The sequence below is a fragment of the Triturus cristatus genome, chromosome 4_1 (genome assembly GCF_964204655.1).
Source record: "Triturus cristatus chromosome 4_1, aTriCri1.1, whole genome shotgun sequence".
Taxonomy (NCBI): domain Eukaryota; kingdom Metazoa; phylum Chordata; class Amphibia; order Caudata; family Salamandridae; genus Triturus; species Triturus cristatus.
The window spans coordinates 1,168,036,742-1,168,049,970 of NC_140585.1; the positions used below are offsets into that span (position 1 = coordinate 1,168,036,742).

Consider the following 13,229-nt stretch of genomic DNA (forward strand, 5'->3'; position numbering starts at 1 on the left):
GGGACCTCTGTAGAAGAGGGGATGCAGCCGGTACTTTCCTCTTGGCTTCATCCCCCTCCTGCTCTTGTTGCTCATTCTTCCTTTGTAAATATTGGGTCTCTTCATAACTCCGATGACCCTTTTCCTATTTCTTCATCCTGTTCATTGGTCCTGGTCCTTCCTTTATTTGCTGTCTTTGGAGGTTTTTTTCCACCTTCTTTCTAGTTTTTCTTTGTTTGTTTGGTTGTTCCTGAGTCATTCCAGTTCATTGGTTTTAATAATTTTAATTACTCCTATTTGTATTTCCCTTCCTGTTACCTGGTTCTGGTTCTTCTGTTGTGGTTCTTATGCCACGCTTTCTATCCATCTCCTTCTCTAGTCCTTCCTTTCTTTCTCTTGTCCATTGCTCCATTTCTGATTCATTAACTCAAGTTATCCTTCTGTTTTTCTTGTTCCAATCGCCTTCTATCTTCCTCGGCGCTAGTCTTTTCTTCCTTGCTTTTATTTTTGGTTCTCTTTCCAGCTGCGTGGCTCTGGTATGTTCAATCGTTCCTTGCTCTTGTTTTCTTAGCTCATCTGCTTCATTTGCCTCTCTTATTCCTATTTCTGCTTTACATTTCTTTTATAGACTTGAGCTATTTTTCTTTTTCACTCTGATTCTCTTGCTGCTCAATTTTGTTAATAGTACTGGCCATGTTCTTGAATTTACCTGTTTTCCTAGGATATGTAGCCAGGTAGTGGTACTCCACAGCATGCCGACCTTGATAGACAAAAAACACACAGAATCCTTGGGTCTGACAAGAACGGCTTAGTCCGTAAAGAGAAACAGCAGAAACTGATTAGAGTGTACTTCTGGAGGGGTTCCTTAATTAGGATGTAATCCCATCACTCACCGAGGTGGCATGCTTCATCATCTGGGATTCTCCTCTTGACTGGGAACCCTAGCCCCGCCAAGGGCTACAACCCCTTTACTGTGAGGGAGGAGCTCAGAGATGTTTTTTAGTCCTACAAGATTGAGAATGTAATAAATCCTCCCGATGAGAAGTCACTTAAGCTGGTTGGGTAACAGGTGCAGCGCAAATCAAAAGATAATAGTGATATAAAATGTGAAGTTTAAAACTGACTAACAGGAGCGAAAGACACTTTATTAATACGTCCCTGATATCAGGATTAAAAACAGAGCACTTGCAGTTGGAAATTATAACTGCATGTGGTGGACGTAGTGGGGTCTACATGTTTCAGCCTTCAAGGACCCTAAGAGGTATCACAACTTTCATCAGGACCATGAAAGAGAGAGTGTTAGTGAATAAACAAACATTTTTTTAGCCACATCACAAATACAAAACCAGTAATCCCACTTTTGGTGTATCCGATTTACTGGTCGTACCTATGGAAAACAGAAGCAACAGAAAAATAAAGGATGCATCTGTCTCTCAGAACCGACAAACAAACATATTATTAATGTAAAGACCATGTGAGAAACTGTTCTCATTCTTAATTATGCACATACATAGAACAAACAGAAGGAAAACATTTTTTGCTTACCCGTCGTTCAGGGATAAGAAGCTTCACCTCTACCTGGCAACAGCTCCGGGGTGGGGAGGCACCGCTCTAAAAAAAAGGGGAAGTTAACTGTATCATGAGATGTAAGAATTTACAAAATGACATGCAGTAAGGCTGGTCGGTTTTAAATAAAGAACTTGGCCTTCTGTCCCTTAAACCTGTTATCCCTTGTCTGAGCGACGTTACCCCATGTGGCTTATTTGTTCAAAGAAACTTCTCCAGAAGCAATACTGAGGGTCCGTGCCTCCGTGGTATCTCTCAAGAAGCATGACTGAAAATCTTTTCTGCTCCGTGCTTGTGTGCTTATAATTGAAAGGTATGGTGCACTTTTATCATTTATTTGTTTCTTATGCACTGTGCGTGCTAGCACCTAAAAAAATTGGCTCAAAATTTAAGTTTTCAGAATGCCATAATTTGCTCCCAGAATTCTTGTCCATAAAAGTAAAAGATTGCATAAAGGCTTGCAATGTAATTTTCATGTCTGTACAGCTACTCATTGCATAACTTTGTAAGTGCCCTAATATTCAGTAATGTTGTGATTGCTAGAGAAACTAATATTCACCTTTTTTATGTGGTGCAACAACATATTTTAACTAGTTGGAGATAAATCTTAATGTGCACATTGAAATCTGGATATATACTTTGCACAGGATAATTTTCAACAGTGCTAAATATTATTAGATTTTCACAATAGTGGTATTAGACATTATCAGGACTTTCATCCTTTTTCTTTTATCCAAAATAATCAACTTATATTTTAAAACTTTCAAGACTATTTGTCTTTAAGGCACGGGCTTGTAAGTGCTATTTGATACCAATTTAAAACTTAGTTTTGTAACAACACACAAATTCGTTTTTCTCTGTGAGGCCTACTTTTTTCTATTTAGTGCCTTTTCCTAGGAAAAGTCAGTTTTAACATTACCATGTAACAATTAGTATTAAAGACCCACTGAGCTAACCATGTCTGTCTCTGACCAAACTGCTTGCTCTGTGCTCCTAAAATCACCCCTCCTTTACAAATCTATTCCAGCCTGATCCTAGGACCTTTTCTGCCCTCTTTGACACGTCCTGGGTTAACAGCTGCCAAAAGCCTCTGATTCTTAAATGTTGTAAGCTCTGACTGCTCTACTGATGGTGGTTCCAGTATAAATATGTACACACGTTTTAAAGTTTAGTAATATGAGGCTATGTATAATGCTCCCAGAATGCTCTCTTATTATATGCAAATACTTGCAGACGCTTGAAAGCAAGTGTGATTATTCTTTGCTTTCAAAATAAAACGTTCACAAAAAATGCAAGTAGGAAAAAAAACATTTCGCTAAACTACTGTAATATTTTAGGTACCATATCTTTGCAGCATTATTTAGTAACATGTTGATGTATGCTAGTATTTCCCAAAAATATTCATAATGGAAAATCAGTCTAACCAGTTTAAATACATTTAACAAAAATAAACAAGCACTGCCAAAGCCAGTAGGTCTGAAATTGGAGGTCAGTCATTTGTTTTTGTCAATGCATGACTTTGTTTAGGCATGGTTTTTGTAAAACCCATATCCGTGTTGGAGCTGCTGGGCCCTCACCATTCTAACAAGCATTGGCAAAAGCAATAATCGTTTTTGGTCTCAAAAAGTACACAGTGCCACAGGAGTTCTGGGCACTGTACAAAACTACTTTGTGTGTCAATATGCTCCTTGTGAAAGAGCAGAATACTGTCACTCACAGTGATGCCAGCTGATAGAGAGAGAGAGTGTGATCGGCACAATTTTAATATACACAAAAGGTCATGGCTAACGCCAGGCCTAATTAGAGGCCCAATTATTAAAGAAAGTCTCAATAGTGCATGCATGGCATATATCCTTGCATATATATGGTTTCCTTGAATTCAGAAGAATTTACAGAAGTAGGCCAAGAAATAGTACTCCTAGAAAATATTTGTGAACTGCATTTTTCCCTGAGCAAATTTGCATGTGTAGATTTGCTCATGTGAAAATCTGAATGTTTCCAAGTTCACTTTTCCTCCAACCACTTTTTTCTAACCCTGGAAGAAGTTTTACGTCTGCCACTTTCAAGAGTAAATTTCCAACCTTTCTCATTATGGGTAGATTTGAGAAGACTTGGTAAAAACCCTTAAACATGCAAGTTACTAGGTTTGCACAGACTCAAAAGGGCATTCCAACCCTGGAACTATTGCTTACCACTAACTTCAGCCCCAGTATGTAGACCTGCAGAAACGTGGCAACATAAGGGAATTGCTAGTATTCAAACCCTACTATGCTAAGAGCACTGGCATAATTAGAGATGCTATATAAGAACTCTTATATAATGAGATTGCTGCCATAATTTGTTGCAGCATTGCATGGCACAAAAGGGACAGGTGGATTTTGTTACAGGACAAGTAAATATATGAAGCAACCTGCCTCATGGACAAGTAGATATTTTATTAAATTCCACACCCCTGTTAATACATCAATTAGGTACAGAAACAAACACAAAATATCTTCTATAAAAAACTGGACAATGTATGAAAATCCAGTCTCTTTTTATATGCTATACTTTGTTACTGCTTCCCTGTCCATATTGGAGTGCAGCCACTTAACATATTTTCTATAATTCATATTCTTACCTTCATTAGAATTTTTTCTCTCCTGACGTGTTTTTTTTTAACAGCTTTATAGTGAGCTTACCATGTTTTTCATCTGAGATCCGGTCTTGTGAAATTTGCTTTGTACTCACAATGTGCGCTTACACCCTGAAAGATAAATTCAAAAGGTCTCCTACAAGGGAAAAGTTGTTAGGCAGTGGATAGAATAGGTTAAAAAGAGGGAAATCAACAGTTATGGATCAGCCAGAGACATCACATATAAAACCAATTTCCTTCTCTCGTGCACTAATGCGCTCCATTTTTTTTATATAAATCAAGGAAACATAGAGGTCCAGTACTGAAGATCAATGCCCTATTCAAATGCAGTCACTCATTCATGACATACCTACGCATATTTCAAAATCATTTCCCTGTGTTCCGGTGCAATCCGCAAATCAGAAGCTCCACTCACTATTTTCTGGGAGGGTTTCTTTTTGTGGGTAAAATCAATACCCCCCTCCTAGCATAGGGTCTCCTGAAATGGATTTTATAAAACCCCCAAAGGGTCTAGCCATTTGTCAATATTTATTGACATAAAGTAACTTAGTCACCTGCTTCACTACTTCTTATATGTGTAGGTACACACAAATTATTCTCTAACCCAGGCTCTCCTGCAGTGTATGCCACATATCAATTAGTGTATTGATACAGAGAATATTTTTAAAAACATTCTCTACAGTCCCCTGTCTATTTTAAATGCCAGTCAATGCCCCTTTTATTAATACTATGTGTTAAATACACATTTGAAAGACTGAAAAGTCACTTGCAGCAAGGCAAGTTAGTTATTTAGCTTACATCGCACTTACCAACTGGTGACATCACAGTCTTCCAATGTTCCCACTTTCTGACACCATTTTGCTGGGGAAAAACTGGCCCCCTCCCAGAAGCAAATTAATGAAACTCACCAGACATAGCAGGGTTGCCAGGTGCCTGGCTTTGGAATACGTGTGACTACAAGCCACCGCCCCTCCTGTCACCCATGGTGTAAGGCTATCCTACATCTGATAAACCCTTTGGCTTCATACAAAAAAACTGTAAGTTGCATCATCTACACATTTTTACTACCACTGGTCAGGGTGCGCCTTAGCGTGCGCATACCCCGTGGTTGATGGTCCTGACCAATGCCTCGCTAAGGGCGATTAGAGGCAGAAACATGTTGACCACATTCACTTTTTCATACAGGATATAGCTGGCCAATTTACCCAGCCTAAAACATCCATCACACTGATTTTAACTGTGCCAGATTTTCCACTAATAAAACTTTTTGTTGGATGAAATCAAGGCATTTTTAACTCCTCCACCTTCACTTTTCTCACACTGACTGAACACAAGAATACCCGCGCCGCTGTAGTCAGGCGTCGTAGCACACCAGGGAGGCACTCGGCCTCTCTTGTGGGAACCCGATGATGAAGCATGTCACCAACTGGGTTGGTGAGTGAGCGTTCTTTTAAAAAGCAAGAGTAACTCCTCTTGCAGGCTCTTCTCTTTTTTGGCCTCACTCTTTTGTTGTTTGATAGGCATTATGATGTAGTCCGTTTCTCCATATGAATTAGGAGTCGTATGGTTGCACCGTCTGCCTAATGCTGTACTGGTTCGCGAGCGCTGCTTCATCACAACAGGGGCAGGCCAGATGCAGGCATGGGAGTGTTGTAAACAACTCCGTTTACAGATAGGAATTCCTTTGTCACTAATGGGTAGATTACAATAGTCAAATTTGCAACTCAAACTTTGGCAGGCTTTGCAGCGCACAGTCTCAGGAAATAGTCGAGACATGCTGGGGACCACTGATTCCAGCATGCTTTGCCTCTCCCAGCATTCCCAGCAAGAGCGCAACGTTATTTGGTCATGCAGCTCGTACCTTTTTCCAGCAATAAGCGTAATGTCAATTGGTCACGTGGTAGTGGAAGTTTTCTCAATAAATCGGACCCACTTAGGACCGTCAAATCCTCCGGCTCCAGCTCGTTGCAAGCCCGGGGTACCGACGGATAGGTAAGCATGTGTATGGATGTGGCGACCCTGATACTTCCCGCCTAAGATTCGGAATGCTGTTTAATTTGCACCTGCGAGCCTGATTCGACATCGGCCCGTTTTTCACTAGACTTTGAGTTTTGGGCTAAGTTTATGCCGCACAAGTACAGGCTGCCTTTATCTATCACATAGGTGGGACAGCATGCACCTCGTTTGTAACATTTACTTAATGAGGTGTTCCTTTTATAACTATGCCAAAGGGTAATCAGTCGTGTGTTTCCTAAGGGAGGGACACTTTTGCATGAATGCACCTCGTCTAAGTATTAATCTAGCCATCACATGTGCTCGGGGACGCTGGAGGTTATTTACTCTTGTGCCGTATTAATGAGCATTTTTTCACACATCAAGTGTAGGATATACCATGAAATCCATTAGCCTGGGTTGCGTTTTGAGAGTGCACGATTTAAAGTGTGCTCGTGTGTCTCCCCTCTACATGTATGTCGGCTAGCGCGACAATCCACCCTTTTTCCAGCACTAGCAGCAAAGCTGATTTTTTAATACTATTTGAGACATCTGTATTACGTGAGTCTTTCATACTCTCACCTAGAGATTGTAAAATGGGATTATTAAACTTAGATCCCTCACTTTTCCTTCTCTGTCACAACGGCAGATTGTAATTATCATTGTTAGTTACATATTCCGTTGTGCTTTGTGAGTGATATCAATTTACCCTCGCAAATTGGTCTCCGACCTATTGAACCGGAAGGCTGGGATTTATAACCCTAGATTGATGGTTGTTTATTAAACGTAAACAATTTAGGGGCATCTTATCAAGCACGGTGTTAAAATTATCGCCGCTTTAGCGGCAGAAAACTACCTCTAAAGCGGCGATAATGGGCTTGATAATATGCCGCAGGGAATTCCAATAGAAGCCCATGTTGACACCAGAACATGGTCTTCTATGTGAATTCTCAAGGGCATATTATCAAGCCCATTCTCGCCGCATTAGCTGCAGTTTTCTGCCGTTAAAGCGGCGATAATTTTAACGACGTTTCTTGATAATATGCCCCTTAGTTTTAGCTGTTGGAACACTTTGAGAACAGATTTTAACTTTTATTGTGGAGCTGTGCCTTTTTGTAAATTCTTACATCTCTTGATACAGTTAACTTCCCCTTTTTTCAGAGCGGTGCCTCCCTCCCCTGAGCTTTTGCCAGGTAGAGGTGAGGCTTCTTATCCGTGAACGACGGGTAAGCAAAACATGTTTTCCTTCTGTTTGTTCTATGTATGTGCATAATTAAGGAGGAGAACAGTTTCTCACATGCTCTTTACGTTAATAATATGTTTGTTTGTCGGTTCTGAGAGACAGATGGATCCTTGATTTTTCTGTTGCTTCTGTTTTCCATAGGTACGACCAGAAAATCGGATACACCAAAAGTGGGATTACTGATTTGGTTTTTGTGATTTGGTTAAAAAAAATGTTTGTTATTCACTACTACACTTCTTCGCAGTAGCACTAACACTCTCTCTTTCATGGTCCTGACGAAAGCCATGATACCTCTTAGGGTCCTTGGAGGCTGAAGCATGTAGACCCCACTACGTCCACCACATGCAGTTATAATTTCCAACTGCAAGTGCTCTGTTTTTAATCCTGATATCAGGGACGTATTAATAAAGTGTCTTTCGCTCCTGTTAGTCAGTTTTAAACTTCACATTTTATATCACTATTATCTTTTGATTTGAGCTGCACCTGTTACCCAACCAGCTTAAGTGACTTCTCATCGGGAGGATTTATTACATTCTCAATCTTGTAGGACTAAAAAACATCTCTGAGCTCCTCCCTCACAGTAAAGGGGTTGTAGCCCTTGGCGGGACTAGGGTTCCCATAATCCCAGATGATGAAGCATGCCACCTCTGTGGGCGATGGGATTATGTCCTAAATAAAAGAACCCCTCCAGAAGTACTTTAATCAGTTTCTGTTGTCTCTCTTTACGGACTAAGCCATTCTTGTCAGATCCAAGTATTCTGTGTGGTTTTTGCAGTATTGGTCAGGGAATAAATCCTTGCAGGTCTCTAAATTTCCCTAGGACCCCCCCAGGCTTTTTGTTTCTCATTGACCTTGATAGACAACCATCCAGTTTTGTTGGCTTGACTTCCATTGTGAACTCCTTTTCATGTTACTTTCTTCCACAATTTACCGTCTCTTCCAGCTTCCAGCACCTTCCAGATCTTTAATGAAGTCCACAACAAATGCGCAGAAGTGAGGGACAGCCGCTATCTGACAGCAGCGCCCTGCGACACTAACTCAACAGTTCAGCAGTTCCAGTGGCTCCCTGGGGGAAGGCTGCTAAGCATGGCCACCCGCCGGTGTGTTGGAGCCCAGAGGAAAGACAGCAAGTTTCCTGTCCACCTCTACCCATGCAGCGAACGCAGTGAGCTCCAACAGTGGGAGTGCCCCAATGACACTCTACTGGCCCTCCGAGGGGTGGAGCTCTATTTCAACTACGGCAATAACCGCCTCAAGCTGATCATGTTGTACACAGGGGCTGGGCCTTGGAGCCGCTGGGTCATCCACGGGACGCAAGATAGTGTGTGCTCCTGGTCTTGTGAGGGTAGGTCCTGCAAACCCCTGCTCTGTTACCTATATGCAGGGCCACTGGAATTATGTGGCAGTGGGGGGGCCAAATTATGCGGCAGGGTTGAGTAAGTTATGCGGCAAGGAAGACAAATTATGCAGGGTAATGCGGCACATTTTGTGATAGTATTACTTATTTTGTCGTTTTTACTGTTGTTAACACTGTCTGGGCATTGATTGCTCCCCATTAGTACCTGTTTTACACCCAAAAATAGCAATAAGCAACACAAAGATGACTAGTCAACCTTTGCGAATGGCCTTCTATTGCACGCGAACACATGTTGCGGCATTTTTAGTAACTTTTGAACCATTTGAGCAAGAAACAATTTTTTGTTGTTAAAATCTGCAAATTATGCAGCAGATGATGGCGTATGTGTCAAATGCGGTAAATCCATAACTATGCAAAAAACGCAACAGCCGCTCAATCGCATAAACCCAGTGGCCTTGCCTATATGAAATTATATGCTGCTTGTGAAAACTCTTCTGCATATTACATCACCCCTCCACTGCATCATGCATGTATTTTAGGCCCCATTAAATCTATAGTACAGAACAAAGCCACAGATGATAGGCCCAGCAGCCTCTTTTGTGTACTTAAGGACTTAGGCTGCCTCTACTATAAACTACCGGGGCCACACTGTCTTGTTCACAGACTTGACTATATAGGATTGTCCACACTACCCCTTCTATGTGGATGGGTAGATTTACTAACTTTGTACACAATTAAAGTTGTGGTGCCGCACTATGTGGACGCAGAGAGCAGAACAGCATCATAACTATGATATGGCATTGTTTTTGTCTGTCCCTGCGCTGCCCCTCTTTAGGGTGCCATGCGCCAATGCACACACCCTTACACCATAGAGCAAGAGTGTTTGCATCCTATCAAGCGTAGGTTTTGTACTGGAAGGAGTCCCTTCCAATACAACAACTATGCTGTAATACTTTTCCCACTTTGTATGTGTGATGCACAGTGCAGCAGACGTGCAAAGTTAAAAAAAATACAGAATTTAAACACATGCTCCTGCCTTGAGGGTGTGTACTTTTTTTTGGCAGGAATCCTTGTGTACCAATGTTGGTGATAGGGATTTGCATTTAAACCCATGTGTGGTTGCATGGGATGGCCACGTACCATCCGTGGAATGCCAGCTTGATGCAAAGTAGTGTGTTAATTTGGCCAACTTTCCAATGCAAATCCAGGTGTGAGTTGCAAAGTAAATACCACCACAAAATTGCCCCAGGATTGTAGTACAAAATTAATGCAAACCCGGTACAAAATGTTAGTAAATTTGGGCTGTAATATTTCTCCCACATTTCCTCTCCCATGTCGGGTACCAGCTGCCTGTTCTGTGTTTTCTAGGGTCATTGGTGCCTCTTTCATATATGATCTGCACTCTCCTATTTATTATGGCCCCTGCTGCCCGTTATTATGTTGGAGGACCCACACTTCCTTGTACTATAGTGTTCCCACTGCCTCATCTATTCCTTAAAGGGCCCTCTTTGCTTCTTCTGCATGATAGAATGCCTCCTCTGCCAATCACATAGCTTTCCTTACAGGTTATGTACTACTTATGTGCCAATCTAAGGCCAGGATGTTATTTTCTGCTCTGCAGGATCCTCGCCCTGCCAGAGAGGGTGGACCTTCTTCCAGGGACACTGCTACTACTTCTCACACTCTACAGACTCTTGGGGCAGTGCCAGCCAGTGGTGCCTATCCCAGGCCTCCATCCTGGTGACTATTGACAGCAAAGAAGAACAGGTAAGTGAAAAACCGCTGTGGCCAGTCAGGGGTGTAGTGAGCCTCACCGCAGTTGGGAGGCAGGTCCAAATATATGAAACGTCTTGGTGCTGTTGTGGACATGGGTGGTGCTGGTGCAGTGGGATTAAAATTAGCGACAAATGGCATACGTGCAAGCAGCATACATTGGTCTGTGGGAATATTCTGTACCTGGGGGTGGCGAAAACAGTGTTTAAACGCCTCCAGATTGTACAAAATGCTGCTGCACGCCTCTTGCTCCACCACCCTAAATTCACCTCCACTGCCAATGTGCTAAGGAACTTACATTGGTTGCACATTCAGCAGAGGTGCAATTTAAGGCATTGTGCTACATGCACAAATGCCTGTCAAACACCGGACCCTGTTACCTTAGGTCTTTTATGTCTTGGTATATACCTGGCCATTCATTGCGTTCCAGTCATCTCAGTCTGACCGCAATTCCTAAAATTAGGAAATCCAGACAAGGAGGCCGAGAGATCTTTCTGGGAGTGAAACTTTGGAATGATCTGCCTCTGACAAATTTTTTACAAACATGGCTGTTCTTATCCTCTTATTCTTCCTAAATGCTGTCATGTTTTCTGAGATTGATCTTTGGCTCGACCCGCTTTCCGTATTGAGCTCAGCGCTGGGAATCCTTCTTTTGCGTAGCCATGCGCTTTACAAAATATGTAGAATAATTAATATATGGTAGAGTACAACGGCTAACTTACAGAGGGCTGTGCATTTTTAAGGACATAAGGCTAACAGGACAGATGTGCATGGGATCTTGAGTTGTTCTTGGGCATTTTATGAGAATGCACTGTTAATGGAACCAAGTTACATAAAACCTTTAGTTCTGTGCATGCATACAAAATGTAATTGTATAATTACAAGTGTACATTAAGAAGTATATCTCGCCATCCTTTCTCTTTGACAGTTTGAATCCAGTATGTTTGTAAAACCTGTGAGACACTAATCCATCTCTCCTCCCCACTGCATTGTAACAGGGGCGTATTGATGTTTCCCTAGGTCTTGAAACCTTGTTTCGAATGCAAAACATTGCAAAGGCAGTGTTGTGTATAGAAAGAGCTATTAACCCCTTCGCCGTGGCAGGAATTACGCCGCGGCGCTGGGGGGGGGGGGTTTGGGGGCAGCGCGGTGGCACTGTGCTCGTGACGGAATCGCTCCGTCAAGAGCCACGGTTGAGCTGTGCTCATGAAGGAGTGGTTCCGTCACGTCTCCGCACACTGCGCTAATCGCCCGCACAGGCGGGGAATTAGCGCCGCGTGGGCGGAGCGGCGGCCAACGGCCGCAGCATGACGGAACCACTCCGTCATGAGCACAGCGCAACCGTGGCTCATGACGGAGTGGTTCCGTCATGAGCAGGGAAGGGGTTAAACACGAAAGTGCTGCCTATGAAGAACAAATAAAAACAAATAAGGTATTCAAATGTAGACATTTACATACTAATTTAACATAACAAGGTATCCTAAAAACGAAATAAATGAATGAGAGGGCTGGCATTTATGTACCGCTCCCCACACCAAATAATGAAAACAACTACACGCTGGGAGTACAAGTCAATATGGCCTTACTCATCCTAGTGTGCAAACTGCAGCAAACGTTGTATTCATTTTAAAAAGAAATGGCTGGCTAAAAATGTCACCAGTGGGATATAGCTATTTTGCAAATAGGATTGTGCGTCAGAAACAGTTATTTTGTGTGTGTGCGTTTTGAAGCAGACCTACAAAGCAGGACACATTTTAAATATTAGCTTGATTTATGTTTTTGAGAACATATATAATCTACTTTATATAATAGTGAATAATCCCCCTGGAGAGAAGCAGGTTAGGAATTAGAAAATATTGTAAATAAATATTTAGAACCTAGTTTGAGGAGGTGCCTCAATTCATGTATATATATATATATATATATATATATATACACAAACAAAGTCCTGATCTCCCCAGTACATCCGGGGGAGTAGAAAGACAGGTACGGACCACTATCAATTCACAATGCTGCCGTCCAAAAGAATGCACCAAGCGGTATCACAGTTTGAATTCTGACGTTTTATTCCATTCTTGTCAGACAAGTGTCCGCCTCAGACGCGTTTCGATCGCCTCCGCGATCTTGATCACCTTGATTATATATATATGCTATCCTTCTGAATCCAAATAACTGACTAGCCTATCCACCACTCAAATAACTTTCATATTTCACTATACTAATTCAACAGTAATCCTTTATGGGTCCCGGAGTAGCATGCTATTCGCCGAAAAAGCGCTTCGACGCCTCTTCAGGGGTAGTAAGTGCTGTATAAATGCAATTACAAAACAATACATATATACTTGTTCCACTGGTTAGAGATTACACAGTTTCTCCCATGCTAATTTCATAGCTCCGAGGCTACAGTGGTTTCCACAGAGTAAGAAACTAAGGGACTTATTTACAAGTCCCTTGCGCCGCCGGTGTGTCACTTTTAATATGGGAAAAAGTGATGTACCGCCGGCTCAAGGGGCTTGTAAATATGGCCCCAGGGGAGTAAGTAATTTATTGCACAGTTATTAAAAACCTTTACAGATGGAATTGAAGGACACTTCATCACTAAAATAAAAGCTGCAATTAAAAATTTTAAATATACAGAATTTAAGTTTTCCCATTAGCCTACAACAAAGGTAGAAAAAATTTAA

At 41.9% G+C, this 13,229-nt stretch overlaps 1 protein-coding gene across 4 annotated transcripts in view; it reads left to right on the forward strand.

Annotated features, from left to right (window-relative positions):
- LOC146856271 (macrophage mannose receptor 1-like) overlaps window positions 1-13,229 on the forward strand; it is a 91,648-nt gene that overhangs the window by 28,522 nt on the left and 49,897 nt on the right. For all 4 annotated transcript variants that reach the window (XM_085654364.1, XM_085654366.1, XM_085654365.1 and 1 more), the window contains 2 exons: window positions 8,359-8,760; window positions 10,394-10,539. In XM_085654364.1, the coding sequence (XP_085510490.1) occupies window positions 8,359-8,760; window positions 10,394-10,539 (548 nt within the window). The remainder of the gene's footprint in view (window positions 1-8,358; window positions 8,761-10,393; window positions 10,540-13,229) is intronic.